General features: G+C 42.2%; 1 protein-coding gene across 1 annotated transcript; it reads left to right on the top strand.

The window, feature by feature from the left end:
* Positions 1-781: 781 nt before the first annotated feature.
* UBE2M (ubiquitin conjugating enzyme E2 M) lies at positions 782-14909 on the top strand. Its single transcript, XM_060780676.2, has 6 exons — positions 782-1475; positions 3933-4027; positions 6036-6074; positions 8056-8159; positions 9824-9887; positions 13825-14909. The coding sequence occupies exons 1-6, from the start codon at positions 1367-1369 to the stop codon at positions 13963-13965; spliced, it is 552 nt and encodes a 183-aa protein (XP_060636659.1). The 5' UTR covers positions 782-1366; the 3' UTR covers positions 13966-14909.
* Positions 14910-16769: the final 1860 nt, after the last annotated feature.

Below are 16769 nucleotides of genomic sequence, written 5' to 3'. Positions count from 1 at the left end.
GACTCCCAGGTATTTGGGTGTGCTGCAGTGCTCCAGTGGGATTCCTTCCCAGGTAATCCTCAGAGCTTGGGATGCTTGTCTGTTCTTGAGATGAAAGGCACATGTCTGTGTTTTACATTGATTAGGGATCAGCTGGTTTCCCCTGTAATAGGCAGTAAGGGCACCTAGAGCTTTGGAGAGCTTCTGTTCAACCATCTCAAAGCTCCCTGCTTGAGCGGTGATGGCACGATCATCAGCATAGATGAAACTCTGTCCCTTCTGGCAGTGGCTGGTCATTTGTGTAGATGTTGAACATGGATGGAGCAAGCGGGCTCCCCTGAGGCAGTAAATAAATATGGCCATATAGCCCGAAAAACCTACAACTAAGTGATTCCAGCCATGAAAGCCTTCGTCAGTAAGAGAAAGACCCGAACGCGTGGCGGAAATTGCCGACTCTTGCTCTCCCAGTCAGTAAAGAAATACATTTCCGAGAAAGACCCGAACGCGTGGCGGAAATTGCCGACTCTTTCTCTCCCAGACAGTAAAGAAATACATTTCCGAGAAAGACCCGAATGCGTGGCGGAAATTGCCGACTCTTTCTCTCCCAGACAGTAAAGAAATACATTTCCGAGAAAGACCCGAACGCGTGGCGGAAATTGCCGACTCTTGCCCTCCGGGCTTTTGCGAAGCTACGATTGGGGATCTCCGGAAAGGCCCGAACGCTTTCGGAAAGGCCCGAGCGTGCTTTGAAAGCAACCCGAGTGTGCCTCCCTTCTCCCTTCCGCCGGCCTTGGGAGTGCTTCCGGAGAAAGAGAGAGAGGTAGACAGAGGCGGAAGTTGCCGACAGTCTTCCGGGAAAGGCCGAAGTGGGCTGTCCGTTGCCTTCCGACTGGGACACAGAGACTCAGTAGGGAAAAGCAGGAGCGGCGGCGGCGACGCTCTGAGGCGGGGCGGCCCCGTTTGCTCGGTCCCTCTCCTCCCCTCCTCGGCCTTCTCGCCTCCCCCTTCTTCCCCCTTTCTTCGGTCCGTCCCCCTCTCTCTTCCCCCCATCTCCTCCTCTTTCTCCTCCTCCTCTTGTGTCCCGCCCGCCCGCCTTCCCCCCTCTCCATTCACCGGCTTCTCTTTGGCCCCACTTTAGGCCAGGCCTTCGGAGTCGTTGCCGCCACCGCCGCCGCCTTCCTTCGCCCTTTCCCTCCCTCCCTCTCTCCTCTCCCTTCTCCCTCCCCAAGGCCCCGGCTCTGGGTGACTAGGCCGAGCGGGAGGACGAGGAGAGAGAGGTTGGGGCCTCCTCCGAAGGGCAAGCCAGCCAGGAAGGAAGGGAGGGAGGCGAGAAGGGAGCCACCATCCCCTAGGCCACCGCCGCCGCCGACCCCAAAGACCCGCCACGATGATCAAGCTTTTCTCCCTGAAGCAGCAGAAGAAAGAGGAGGAATCGGCCGGAGGGACCAAAGGCTCCAGCAAGAAGGCCTCCGCCGCCCAGCTCCGCATCCAGAAAGGTTGGGAGGGTCAAGAAAGAAAGAAGGGAGCAAAACAATAGCTCCCAAACTCTGGCCTTCCAAACATTTTGGGAAATTGGCTCCCAGAATTCCTCCTCTCTAGGCCTTGAAGTTTTAGAATCAGTGGTTTTGTGGAATGAATACAGTTTGATACCACGTCAACTGCCATTATTCCAGGCATGGGCAAACTTGGGCCCTCCAGGTGTTTTGGGCTTCAACTCCCACAATTCCTAACAGCCAGTAGGCTGTTGGAGGGCCCAAGTTTGCCTATGCCTGCTAAATTCTTGAAGTCCAAACTACCTGGAGGACTAGAGTTTTAGAATCAGTGGTTTTGTGGCATGAATGCAGTTTGATACCACTTCAACTGTCATTATTCCAGACATGGGCAAACTACCGGCTGTTAGGAATTGTGGGAGTTGAAGTCCAAAACACCTGGAGGGCCCAAATTTGCCTATGCCTGCTAAAGGCTTTGTGAACTATAGCTCTCATTGGACTCTGGCTCCAATAATTCCTGGTCTCTGGACCTTGAAGTCCAAATCACCTGGAGGACTAGAGTTTTGGAATCACTGGTTTAGTGGAATGAATGCAGTTTGACACCGTTTCAACTGCCATTATTCCAAGCATGGGCAAACTTGGGTCCTCCAGGTGTTTTGGACTTCAACAGTCTGGCTGTTAGGAATTGTGGGAGTTGAACTCCAAAATACCTGGAGGGCCCAAGTTTGCTTATGTCTGCTAAAGGTCTTGTGAAACTGTAGCTCTCATTGGACTGTGGCTGTTCCAAGTGCTGTCAATCCCCATCCTGGAAGTTGAAGTTTGGTGAGGCACCAAGAATAATAATAATAATAATAACAACAACAAATTTATTTGTATTCTGTCCCATTTCCCCACAAGGGCTCAGGGAGGTTTACATGCACAGTACACTGTGGCCATGTTATACTGAACTCCCAGGATTCGATAGCATTGAGCCACAGCAGTTGAAGTACTGTCAAACTGCATTCATTCTACAGTGTAGATCAGGCATGGGCAAACTTAGGACCTCCAGGTGTTTTGGACTTCAACTCCCACAATAGGTTGTTAGGAATTGCTGGAGTTAAGTCCAGAACACCTGAAGTGCCGAAGTTTGATGCACCCTTTGTCCTTTATACAGGGTAAAAGATGAGAATCCCTCATCCAAAATACTTTGGATCAGAAATGTTTTAGAGTTTGGATTTTTTTCCAAACTCTGGAATACCTGTATTAGTATATACATTCCTAATGAGATAGCTTGGAGATGGGACCCAAGTCTAAACATGAAATTCATTTATGTTTCAAAATTACCTTACATACATAGTCATAAGGTCATTTTCAATAATTTTGTACAACCACCAGAAATCAAGGGGCCCAGTATCTCAGCCACCCATGTAAACAGTTTTGGATTTTTGAGAACTTTTGGATTTCAGAATTCCAGATATGGGGTGCACAAATAGTACTTGAGAGTGTTTAGATCTCTATTCACTTTATGATTGTAATCCTTATAGCAACCCTTTTAGGTATGCCAGTAACTTGTTATAGAAAGGTGGAGGATATGGCAGAGGTCTCAGAGAGAGACATTTGTGTGAGACTGCTGATGAATTTGTGTCAGAGCCAAAATAGAAACTGGAAGGTTCATGTTTAATAATTTCTTACAGTTGCTTAAGAGATGTAAGGGTTCACGCCCTGGTTGGAATTCTGGGTTGGTAGGCTGGGGTACTTCTCTTAAATTCTTGGAGTAGGAGGCAAAAGTAATGGCAGAGATAGCTGGTTATTGTTTGATTCCTGTGGCTGAACCTTTCTCAAGTCACGTATTTAGTAATTTTGTGTTTTTTTCCTATCCGTTAAGGAGGTCAAAGGAGCACATGTAGAGTCTTCCACTGTTTTATTCCTTGGGACAAACACGTTAGTTTAGAAGGAAGAGCGTGCCTAGTCAAATGGCATACAATGGGAATAGAAGCTGAAAGTAAATTGGAATCCCAGTTAACACTTCAGAAATTGTTAACACTGTGTTTTTCTTTTTTTTCTTGATAGTGAGAAAAAGAAATAGGTTCCTCTTCTTGGTTATATATATAATAGACATAAGAGAGGTTTTTCACTTGTAGCTGTATAAAATCCCACATTATCTGCTTTGAACTGGGATATATGATAGTGTGGACTCAGATAACCCAATTCAAAACAGATTTTGTGGGTTATCCTGCCTTGATGTTCTGAGTTATATGGCTGTGTGGAAGGGCCCAAAGTGGCTAGAGAATCTTTTCTCCTCCTGGTTCCTAATGAAGTTGTATCTATTTTCAGCAAAGTACAAATCCAGTACAGGTAAAAAAAAAAAAAATGCCAGTGGATTTTGGCATGAAAAGGAAGGCATAGTTTTCTATTTATCTGGGTGCCAATCTTATTAAGCAGTCATCCTCAGCTAACTGACTACTTCTTTTTCCCCCCTTCCAGATATTAATGAACTGAATTTGCCGAAAACGTGTGAAATAGACTTTTCAGACCAGGATGACCTCCTCAACTTCAAGTTAGTTATCTGCCCAGATGAGGTGAGTCATTTGTTAGGGACCTGTCTATCTGACATGACATGCTGCAATTTGACATTCTGATTGTGCCCTGTGGGAAGCCTCAGTGGGTGTGTCCCATAGCTGTATTGCACAACAGCTCAGATTGGAGTTGAACTAGTACATCAAGGAAGTTTACGTCTGTTGACAGGAGTCAATAACCCATACCAATCTGAGGCATTCTTGAATTTCTGGGTCTTAACTTCAGTGAATTGGCAAGCTGTACTTGAGCTTGCTGACTGTTTTCTTTTGTGCTTCTGCCTATGTAATGGGTCTCATCTGAAAAACCTGGAATTAAGAGTGTCTACTTAAAATGTTTTAATCTTCAAGACTGTGTTGGCATTTGAAATACATATCTATGATAAAGTGCTGCCTTTGTATTTTGGCTTGAAGTTATTCACTAGATACATGTAAGTCATCTTCCATGGTGTACATATTATAAATGTTTTTCAGGATTTTGTGATCTTCCTCAGAAGTATTACTCTGGAGTACAGCAGAAGGCCACTCCAGAATGGTAGTTCTGAAACCTGGCACTTCCATTCTGGATATTTAGACACTGGCCCAAGATGTCCAATGATATTGTTTAACATCTGTAGAGAATTGCTCTTGGGTTTAGTCTTGTTGGTTGTGCAAGTTTGAAATATCACTATTATTCATATTTTTTTACATTTTAAATATGTGAACCACATTATACATCTGTTATACTGTAAAGGAGCATCATGCAGTGTTGGGAGAAATTAGCAGTATGGTTGGAATATCTACTCTTGATCAGCCTTGCCTTGCTTTCTTTGAAGGAGTTTAGCAAGCCATACATTTCTGGTTTTAGAACTTACTATTCACATAATTAATTATAGAACAGCCCTATTTTTCTCAGTGAAGCCTCTGCTGTACCCCAGCAGTGCTTAGATTCTTCTGCTCTAGCCATTGCCATGTATCCAGAGTTCACTGGCCATATTCCCTTCTAGGCTTCAGTGCAGAGAATTCTCAAGCAGTACTGCTTGCAATCCTGATCCTAAAATTTGAATCAGTGCTCTTTCCCTGTGGCACCTAATTTTGGCTGGAGCAGATATGGACATGATGTGTCGAGAGTGCTTAAATCCTAATAAGTATAGTAAACTGATAGGGAATTGAATTTTGAAGTTAATTTGGATTGATTTTTACTACTGTGTTAATTCTGTGTTTGCAGTTGTCACTTTAGTATATTAAATTTTTGGTTTCTGTGGTCCAGTTATCACTGTGAAGTTTTAATTTTTTCCTGTGTGGGAATCATCTTTCTGGATGTGCTTCCACATGGTGAGGCGAAAAAGCCCAGAGTGACTTACAATGGCTGTCAATTAATGATGTATTTCAAGGTTTGCATCACATGGGAATTGCAGGAAGAAAGTATTTTGTGGTGTGTTCATTATATCCACACTAGGCCAATAACATATCATTCACTGTTGTCTTTCAGCATCTGGAATAAATCAGTTCAGATGAGTAAATGACTTGTGCTAATTAGTACTGGCCACATCACATGTGAACCTGAGAAATTTTGCCTTTTCAGATGAGGCTTTGTGGTAATTATGACTATTGAAAAGTTCAATTGTGTTGGCAATTTGTGGAAAACAGATTTGTGATCATTTTCTAAACACAGGGATCAGTCCTCCCATTGTAGATCAAAGTTTACTCTTTTGGCTTCTTAGTGTGCACATGCATGCATACATCCCAAAATATCCAGTGTTTTTTAACTTTCAAGTCTAGTGCAGATTATTACAAATAATTCTGATTTACAGGCTGGAGGAACTGGGCGTAACGTCTAGAATCTGAGGGTTCACAGTGAGGAAATATATGCAGAGTGCACTATGTGATAGAACAATCTTCAGTTTTGACTGTTTTGCTTTAGGGATTAGAACTAAATATATTGTTCTAGTAAAACATGCATCCCCACCTTTTTCTTGCAGCTGATCTAGTTTGGAGTAAAACTTGCTTAGAAATTTTCATTTTTGCCTTCTAGGGCTTCTATAAAGGTGGGAAGTTTGTTTTCAGTTTTAAGGTAAGTAGCTTCTCTGTCTAAACTTTTGGTGTTTGATGGGATGGGGTGTGTAACATATATGCATTGGGCTGTATTGGTTTGTCTTAGCAGGCAGTTAAAATAACAGTATGGCTAGGTGCCTTCAGTACATTTCAAGCAGCCTGTTTAGCTTTCAATGCCTTCTTTTATTTTGCTTAAAAGAAAAATAAATGATGAATTTGTCTTAGTAACAACCACGGAGAAACGGATGTCATACAGTCCTCACACATAACTAAAATATAATTCTTTCTGCCTTCCTGTGTTTGATTTTGGGTTTTTTTTTTTTGGGGGGGGGGTCCCTAAGCTTTCTGGGATATTTGCAATATCTTTGGGAGATTTTATGAGTCACTGCACAGAGTTCCAGGTTTGGGTGGGGATAAAGGGTAGGGTGGGTGTGGGACAGAGTTTACCCTAGTTCCTCGGCCTGTTAAATAAACAGGCTGCTCCTCCTTTTCAAGGCTGTTTGGTCAAGGTAAGCCTATTTGCTAGAAATGAGATATTTCTTACTTCAAAAAAGGTCAATAGTTAAAAATTATAGGGTCTGGAGTTGGGAGAGACAATAGAGCAATGAGCTATTTTCCAAGGTAACAGTGGACAGGGTTCCTCTCTGGGATGTGCCAGGAATGTAGAGTGCTCTGTGTTTGAAAATCTTGGATTTCAAGCCAAGCAAATGCAAGTTTTATATATGCAATAAATTGCAGTGTACTTGCATTTCTAGGATTTTTATGTGGTTTTGGTCTGGACTGTGTTGCGGTGGTTTCGCTGAGTGTGAAATATTGTAGTGGCTTGAAGTGATAAGGGCTAAGGAGCAGGTTGGAGTGAAGAGATAATAAGGTTCTCTGAGGCTTAGAAGCTCTGCTCAACAGAACATCTAGTTTCTGATAAGCTGGTAGACTGCTTTTTCATGCCTTTCCCTTGAAAAAAATGTGACATAAAATTGATTTATTTTATTTACTGTATTAATATTCTAACTTTCTCTACCCTGTAGGGGACTTAAGGCGGCTTACATATAGGCAATAATTCAATGCCTTCACAACAAAATGCAGTTAAAACTTTAAAATTAAACTTAAATACATTAAAACATTATAAAACATTACTATCAGTATAAAACCACACAATCCGCAATTGTAAGTTGGATTGTTTTAATTCTGAAAGGTGTCTTTGGTTCATTGTGCTATGGCTTAGGTGAAATGCAGACTTGACCCCAAATTAATGAGATCTTGCAACTTCTGATGTTCGGCTGTACAAGGTGGGAGTACAGATACTTTGCTCCTTAATATATTTAGGCCTATAATGCTCATTGCCCCCACTCAGGATTTTGACACTTTCCTTCACTAGTAACCTTAAAGTGACCTACTGAAAAAATAAAGCTATTGAAATGGAAATATTACAGTAAAAAGCATTTTGAAGTAAGTAGAACCTGTAGCCAAAGTACTTCTTCCTTGTTTCTTTGGCCACATCATGATGAGACAGGAAAGCTTAGAGAAGACAATTATGCTGGGGGAAATGGAAGGACAAAAGAAGAGGGGCTGACCAAGGGCAAGATGGATGGATGGCATCCTTGAAGTGACTGGCTTGACTCTGAAGGAGCTGGGGGAAGTGATGGCCGACAGGGAGCTCTGTTGTGGACTGGTCCATGAGGTCATGAAGAGTCGGAAACGACTGAATGAATGAACAACAACAAAGAACCTGTAGCACACCTGATACGGCACATGAGTAGAGAAATTAGGAGTTCCTCTTTAGTCTGATGTACCAAGTGTTGTCGAGGATGGTTGGATTCTGACCAATTTTATAAGGCCAACTGCTGTGTGTGAAGAGATGGTGAATCCTAAAATGTATTCTAGGAATTCTGTGTAGGTATGGAAGTTCCTTTGTGTAGTGGAACTGTTTCATTTGGGAGGTGTTGATCATGGTCATAAGGAGATTTACAACTGTATGTTTCTTCCTTCTATATCAACTGTAGGTGGGGCAAGGCTACCCACATGACCCACCCAAGGTCAAGTGTGAGACCATGGTGTATCACCCAAACATAGACCTAGAAGGCAACGTTTGCCTAAATATCCTCAGGTATGGAGCATACTTTCTTTTGATCTTTTGCTGAACCTTTTTCCCCCCATATCAAATGCCTAAATTGAATTGTTAATTCCAATTCCAGTAGGCCCATTGAACCAGTGAGGAATCAACTCTCATGCACGTTCTTCTCAAATAGCAATAAATAACTGGTTTTATGCCTGAACTGGGAATAGTGCAACACCCCAAATGATGTTGAACTATAACCTCCAGCATCCCTCATCATTGGTGTGCTCACTAGGACTTCTGAGAATTATGGTTTAATAGCATCTAGAGCAGTGGTTCTCAGCCTGTGGGTCCCCAGGTGTTTTGGCCTAAAACTCCCAGAAACCCTAGCCAGTTTACCAACTGTTAGGATTTCTGGGAGTTGAAGGCCAAAACATGTGGGAACTCACAGGTTGAGAATCAATGATCTAGATTGAGGATAGCATAATTCCCATCTCTGATCGAGGCCAGTGTAATCATGTAGACCAAGTCCTTTAATCTCATATCCAGGTATGTGGTTAACTTGTATGAATGAAGTGAAGAACAACCAGACTTATTATGACATGTAACCCTTCTGACTACCTCTTCTAAGTTAAAATCTATAGGCTTACTTTGTAACTGTAATGAATACAAAAACTTGTTTGATGTGCTGAGTTTTATAGGGCACAATTTATTATGTCAAAACAGTAGAATGAGTTATTTGGCTTAATAAGAGTTAATGTGCATATTTCTGGTAGATTCCATCTCTCTGTTCCAAATGGGACTTGAGTATGTGGAGGGACAGGGAGAGACATCTTTTCTTCTGTAAAAAAATTGTCCAAATTAGCAAAAAAGTTGTATTTCTAGATGTGAACAATCTCAAAATTTTGGACATTCTAGATCAGTGATTCTCAACCTGTGGATTCCCAGATGTTTTAGCCTTCAACTCCCGGAAATCCTAACAGCTGGTAAACTGGCTGGGATTTCTGGGAGTTGTAGGCCAAAACACCTGGAGACCCACAGGTTGAGAACCACTGTTCTAGATAATAAGTATATATTTCAAGTTTCTCTTCATAAAATCCAGTGGTTGCTTGGAAAGCTAAATTTGGGGACATTTGAATAACTAAAGCCTGGGTGGACAAAGTGTGGTCCTTGGGTCACATGTGGGCCATGAAAATTCAATGTGGTTTCAGAAGCTCCCTGAAGCTATTTTTCATCCTTAAAGAAGCCAGAAAGAGGTTTATCATCCCAATGTCGCCATTAGAAACCAGCTGAAAATCAATCAAGAGGGTGGTCAAAAAGGCCACTAGAAGGATTTTGGACAGCAAGAGACCAATCTACTTCTAATTTCCCAACCCTTAACTGTCAGGAGAGTAATAAAAATTGAAACAACGCACAGGGAGAAAATTGGAATTGCCTTGATAGATAAGAGTCTGTCTATTTTTGGTGGAATTGTGATAATGTGATTCAGATGTATCTTGGGTTCTTGTATCTGCCCCTTGGGAAGGATAACTGTCTTTTCAAGCATTTGAGTTTTTAAAATCATTCTCCTGACTCTGCAAAATTACTGGTGAATTTGGGTCTAGTGTAGTGAGTTGTAACTTCACATTGAGCCTAAATCTTATATTTGTATACATTTATCTCATTTGAGGCTACTTTCCTATCTCTTCAATCGCCCCTTTGTTTTTTCCCCACAGAGAGGACTGGAAGCCTGTACTAACAATAAACTCTATAATTTATGGCCTGCAGTATCTCTTCTTGGTGAGTATGTGTGGAAATGAAAGTGTGAAGGGAGAGGAATGTGAGGACAGCTATGCCTTTCCAAAATCCTGCTTTATCTATGATCAGTCTGAGGATAAAGTGGGTGTAGAAACAAGGAAGAAATGGTGCAGAAGGAAGAACGCTTTACATCCTGAAGATCTTGTGGGTGTTTAGTGTGAGACAGTGCACAAATGAAGCAAAGGCAACTTTATATAGCTGTGTTTGGGTAGGATGCATGTGCTGTGGTGTCAGCCAGTCTGCAAGAAGGATTTGAGTTGCAGATTTGCCTTTGCACAGCAGTCTTCCTGACATTGCAGGCAAACCATAAGTGTTGGTCTTGGCAGTCTGTGGCTGATGTTAAAGTCTCAGGGAATTGATTTTAATTCAGTGACAAAACTCCTGTTACATTTGTTTCAGCACCGAGTTTGTATACTGATTGGTTTCTATAACAACTAGAACATTTGTTTGTGAAAAAGATGAAGCTCTGATATTCTACCAGTCAGCATCATAACTGTAACATTTTGTTATGCACAATCCAAAATTATTTACTCTCATTATGCTAGTGAGACTTACTCCCAGTTTGGTGTGTATTCATTTGCAGCCTGTACCTGCTTTCAGCAACATCTTCTTGAAGTTAAGAATTTCTGTCTCGTGTCCTTGTGCAATAGATAGATGTAGAATGATGTGCAATGACTATTGGAACGGCCCAGATTATGCTTCAGGATTATGCGATTAATTGTGGAGATATTGTCTTAAATGTTTTTAATTGTTTAAATTAATTCTATAATTTTGTTTAAATGTTTATTTTAATTGTATATTGTTTTATGGAATCAAATAGTTGCCTTGAGTCCCCTGTGGGGTGGAGAAAGGCGGGGTAGAAATGTTGCAAATAAATAAATAGATAAATTTTACTAGCAAGATAATTAATCTGAAGACTAGGTGCCCAGAAATGCAAACAAGTCTAATAGCCACTGAGCAGAACAGTGCTTTTCCGTGAGGTAGAAAATAAATGTCCATACTCCTTGGTCAAGAGTTCAAACGAAGGTGGACAACTTCATGATGTTGTGGCTGTGTTGCCCTCCTTCCCCAGCTAACCTTCCAAAGTGTCTCCTTGCACTATATAGAGCCCCAGAACGCTAGGGTGCCTTGCAAGACTTCAATCCATGGCCAAGAACCATTTGTTGTTTACCCAGAATTTTACAGATTGTATGGAAAATATATCTGCCAAATTTGTGGCCTTCCAGAAGTTTGGGCCTCCAACTCCCAGAAGCCAGAGTCAGCTTGTCCAGTGCTGGGAATTTTGGGAGCTAGCTGAAGCTCAAAACACCTGGAGGGCCACATGTTTGACACCACTGATCTGCATGATTTACTGGACCAGTGATGCTTATTTTCAAAACACACATTTCTGCCTCATGTTTGTCCTCCTACATAGGAAATTAAAATTTAATTCATGTGCGTTCACTTTTAATATTAGCATGTTCCTATTGCCTTTAGGCATTGCTTTAAATTAGGTGGTTTTAAGAAACTGGCAATCAATAACTATTGTTTAAATGTAATCGAATTCTTGTATGGGCATAATATATCTTGAAATGGACAGGAATATGCAAATTACACCAATGAAGCAAAGTTAAAGACCCGTTTTTTAAACATCCTAGCCTGATACAGCAGTTTTTGGAGATGTACCATTCTCTCTTTGCTTCCCAGCTGTATATTTGATACTTGTAGCCTATTTCGACTGATATTTCAAGAAGTCATGTTCTTTCACCATGAGTCTTTGGTGACCACAGTACCAGACATTCCATGCTTTGTTGTTGGTCAGTTTTATGCTTTGGGGCTCTTCATCAACCTCCCTTTTCTTGAAAGCAAGTGGGAAAAGTTGACCACAGGACATTGGAAAGCTGAAGCAGGCCTGGTTATCAAGTTACAAGACTTGTTGGTGGAGAAGGTGAAAGACAGGAGAGCATTTGAGGTCATGTGTCTTAATAGTTCTAAAATCCTTGTTTTGCCTTGTGGTCAGTGACTACAGGGGAAACTATGCTGTTCCCTGTCTTTTAGGAGACACATTCATGGTGAGGGGGGCAACTCTAGTGCAATGTGGGGCTGCTGCTAGGCAGGTCACAAACCCCTTCCTGAAACAATCCTGTGATCATGAGGCAGAGTGTCAGAATAGTGGCGAAACAAAGTTGTTAGCATGCATTATCTCTATCCTTGATCATTATTACTGAAGCAACACTCTTCTGTAGGTTTCTTTAAAAAATCATTTGGATGTCCACATTTGCAGGTTTGAAATTTGCAGATTTAATTATTAAGAGTCTATTAAACTGTTACCACTAGGAATCTGTCTTCCAGTGAGAATCTATGGTTAGCTTCCAGTGGAAGTTGATGGAGAGTTGTTCTTGAAAGCGTAGACATTCCTAAAGAAAAGTTCTCTTGGATAAAAAAAATGTAGAGGGTTGATTGTATAGTATAGACTTGCTTTTCTCTTGTCTTGTTTTCTATTTGCTAAGACCAAGAACTGATGCTGTCATGCTAAGAGACTGATATATTTTGCCTTGATTAAATTGGGGCAGTTTCAAAGATTCCCTCTTGGGGTGGGTACAAGGCAGTGGGAAAGGGCTTCTCAATTCATGAGAACTTTTGCCCCCAAAACAATGCAAACCCAACTATCGGAAACTTTGTGATCACAGAGGCTAAAGGCCGTTTTGCTTAACTTGTTTTGACAGAACTTGGACGCTGGTTTATATAATCATCAGGTTGAAGTGAAAACAATGACATGGGAAGAGCTTCCCTGCTTGATTCTGCTGACTTCTCTCTGTCCTCCTTTTGCCATCATGCAGTTTTTCTGGTTGTGTGTTAGGTACCTGGCTTTAAAGCTGTTTTGCATTTTCCTACATCTTTGAGGAAGATTGCTTTAGCTTGAGGAAGCCTTTGTTCCCAAGTTGGACATTGGTGTAGTGGAAAAAAATACATAGATTATGTCAATACAGTTAATACTAACTTTGGAGACTTGGAATTTATTTATTTATATACAGTATTTATATCCCGCCCTTCTCAACCCCAAAGGGGATTCAGAGCAGCCTTAGAAAGGTAACAATTTGATGCCATATACATAACAGACATAAAATAAACATGTACATGAAAACATGAATTTAAAATCATATAAATATTAAAACACATTATTAAATCCACGCAATCCAAGATCATAATCAAAATATGGCATCATGAAAAGAAGTTGTATAGAGCCAGTATAGTTTTCCTCTATATGTGGCCCTTTTTTGGCTAAGATTAATCATCTGACTGATATATTACCTTGTCTCTCACATTTGAGAAATGGGGTATGCAGCTTCTTGGAGGTTCCCATGCTTTTAATGGCCATATTTAATTTGGTTTCGAGTTATTGAGATCACAGACGTTTTCAATGCAAAGCCCTTATAATGCTATGCTGAAGTTCTGTGTTCTCTCAGAGCAGATGAAATCCTAGACTGAGCAAGGCTGGAAACCGACCTGCATGAGATGAATAGGAGAGGAGTAAGAAACTTAACTGGCTGTTGGCAACTGAGATGTCTTTTTGGTTCCTTCTCCATTTCCTAAGATTTTTGCTAGTTGACATCATTGGTGAATTTTAAGTTGATTTTCAGTTTGTTGAATTCTCTAGTGAGAGACAGATTATTCACATTTCTGCCAAATTGCAGTTCAATTACAAATATGCAAAAAATGGAGTATCGCTTAACCGTCTGATTTACAGGGATGGACATGGGCTAGGACTGGATATAGGAAATACATAGATAAGTGATGGTCAACTCTGTTGACTTGTTATAAAACAGGAAGTGTTGGAATTTAATCTTGCATCTAGCTGAACTTATGCCATTATAAGGTCTTCGTTGTTTCGAAGGCCCAAGGCTCTTTGAAGTTTAACCATGTTCTCTTTTTTTCATAGGAGCCAAACCCTGAAGATCCCCTGAACAAAGAGGCTGCTGAAGTCCTCCAGAATAACAGACGCCTGTTTGAGCAGAACGTCCAGCGCTCTATGCGGGGCGGTTACATTGGCTCCACTTACTTTGAGCGTTGCCTCAAATAGAACTGACCGGCTCCGGGCACAAACCTGCCCTCCCCTTGCCCCTTCATCTCCCTTCCAGCTCTCCTACGGGACTCTGCCAACACCGCTGCCTTCAGCCATCAAGGGGGCACAGGAGTCAGAAATTGGCAGGGGCCCCCTTCCATCTGCTCCCCCTACTTCCTCGCCCCACCTGCTCGCCTTCCTACCATCCGTCTGCCAGCCTGGCGCCTCGGCAACTGCTGCCTCGCCAGATCCTCATACCTCTCTTGCCACTCTCCCTATGTGTTGCTGTGGGGAGAGGGGTGAGGTTACTGCTGCTTTGCCCCACCCACCATGTTGGGGTAGTCATGTGCCCTCCCCTGGGACCGGGTATGTGGGACCCCACATTGGTGCCCATTTGCCTTTCTGTGGGTGAGGGTGGGGGGTGCTGTGGTTTTGCTGCTAAGAACAGAAGGCTCCCTCTGCTCAGGCGCTCCCCGCCCACAGCGCAGTATCACCCTTCTCTGTGAGCTGCTGCAGGCCACTTGGCTATTCTAACCCCCCCCCCCCCCAAGCTGGGCACCAAGGCTTCTGAGCGTAACTATTTATTACATGTGGGAGGCTTGTGAGGGTTGTGTGAGTCTGGAAAGCTAAAGAGGGGTGCTCAGCCACCTCTGCTCTGCCGCAGGTGCCGTGGCTGTGGGGAGGCTGGGTCGGGCCTGGAAGTCTTCCTTTTAGAATCAACTCACTTGTGTGTCTGGTTTTTAAGGAAAAATAAAAAGACAACCAAAACAACGAATGCTAATAATAGTAGTAATAAAAATGTAAGCGGGGCAGTGCTGTCTCCACCGGGGCCTGCCCAGCAATGAACTCTCTCTCTCTCTCTCTCTCTGCCTCTCCAGTGACTCCTGCAAGCTCCTGGCCAAAATAAAGCCACTGTACTTCTAGTGTGTCGGGTTATTAAAGGGGAATGTTAGCGCACTCGATTTACCCCTTGCCTCTCTTGTTTTTCTCTTTCCTTCTGCCTGGCTGTGAGAGGTGGGAAGAAGGGTAGGGGAAGAAGAGGAACAGCAGTAGGGACCTCTTGCACAATGCTGTTTTCTTCATCCCTGATGTACCTTCTTCGAAGATGAGAGACAATAGATATCCAGTGAAAGGAAGAATTATTTGCCGAAGAGGGCTCTGGAAATAATTTTAAAGAAATAGTTCTTGCAGTTTTATATTGATACAAATACAAAATCACAAAATTAGAATAGTGGGGTTTTTTTCCTACAGGCATAAGTGAAATTGTAAAAGATGCCAAAAGCAGTAATGTATTATAGCACTTTGCAAAACATGGATGTTTGCTTGGAGCCCCCAGTGGCACAATGGGTTAAACCCTTGTGCCAGCAGGACTGAAGACCAACAGGTTGGAGGTTCAAATTTTGGAAGAATGCAGATGAGCTCCCTCTGTCAGCTCCATCTCCTCATGCGGGAACATGAGAGAAGCCTCCTACAGGGATGGTAAAACATCAAAATATCCGGGTGCCCCCTGGGCAACGTCCTTGCAGACAGCCAATTCTCACACCAGAAGCGACTTGCATTTTCTCAAGTCACTCCTGATAAGAAAAAAAGCTCATTTATTTCCCGCAAATGGTATTTTGGGCATCATTGTTTTGTGCCCATTTAAATATAATGAATTTCTGTGGTGAGCTAAATTGATTTCCAGGAAAGTGCATCGGTCTAAATGTTGAAAAGGACTTTGTAGGTACCCTGATTAGCAGGTATAGCTTTCCCCTATTTCCAATTTTATTGGTAAATGCCCGAGGCCTGCTTTCCAGAGTACACTAAGTATGTTGTGAAGCTGAGTAGATCTGTAGTCTGATTTTTTCTCTCTCTCCCAAGAGCATTGGGATATTTGTGTTCTTGCATAGTATTTAGTTAATGTTGGAAGTAAAGCATAACTCAACAATTGTGTTTCATAACAAGACTGTGAAGTATTGGAACTTGTTAAAGACTGCTGCTGATTTGGTCAATGTTTATACTAGGGTTCCTGAAATGGTTGTATTGTCTTTTCTCTAGGAAGGTGAAGAGGCACTGTTAAACCTTCCTGCTTGAACTACTGTTAAAATGGGTTTGGCTTGCTTCTGGAGGATATTTAGTAGAAAAGTGTACTAAAGACTGCAGTGTGGATGCAGTTGAAGATAATGTCTCATCCATCCTCTGGGAATTAATGGTTTAATATCAATTCAAGGCAGATGCATTCAAGGGTCATGGAATGAATGAAAAAAAGGTTACAGATTCATAATAAGTGCTGTTAATCCATATAAATGAAATTGTGGAGGAAAAGGAAATACCAAAGCACCTGCAACTGTTTACCCTGTGCTTAGACTGTGAGTCAGACCTGAGCCTAGTCCACTATTGTAGGAGCTAGTAGTTTTTTCTTTTTGAACATCATCCTTTTTAGGATGTTTGGTGTCAAATAGGCAGCTCAATCTTTGGCCCTTAACATATTTTGGGTATCATCTGGGCAGCATGTACACTGTGAATGTGGAAAACGCAGTTCAAAAATATCCGGGAAATGAAAGGCTTCCTGGCACATCTCTCAAATATTTTGAGCAGCATGGCAGCCTGGGTTGTCTCAGGAATTGCGGTAACATTTTCAGGCTGGGCCTCCCAAGTCTTCTCTGAGATGTGTTGTCACAACCCCTTCCTGGCTAGCAGTGAGATGATGACACTTGTATCTTCCAGGATTTTCCTTTTTTAAAAGTTCCTTTTGTTCTCCATGAAGGGGAAGTGATGTTCCTGGTGGCTGCTGGTTCTGTGTTATTCTGCTTTAAGTCAACAGCCCCTTGAAAGTAGTGCAA

Source organism: Anolis sagrei, chromosome 6, assembly GCF_037176765.1.
Source record: "Anolis sagrei isolate rAnoSag1 chromosome 6, rAnoSag1.mat, whole genome shotgun sequence".
Lineage (NCBI taxonomy): Eukaryota > Metazoa > Chordata > Lepidosauria > Squamata > Dactyloidae > Anolis > Anolis sagrei.
The sequence above is the reverse complement of the archived record's forward strand: the minus strand, read 5'-3'. Positions and strand labels throughout refer to the sequence as shown.

Bases quoted from the DNA above. Each gene is read 5' to 3' on its own strand.
- UBE2M (XM_060780676.2), top strand. From the start codon at position 1,367: ATGATCAAGCTTTTCTCCCTGAAGCAGCAGAAGAAAGAGGAGGAATCG. The intron at 6,075-8,055 runs GTAAGTAGCTTC...TATCAACTGTAG, and splicing joins AGTTTGTTTTCAGTTTTAAG to GTGGGGCAAGGCTACCCACA. The intron at 8,160-9,823 runs GTATGGAGCATA...TTTTCCCCACAG, and splicing joins GTTTGCCTAAATATCCTCAG to AGAGGACTGGAAGCCTGTAC.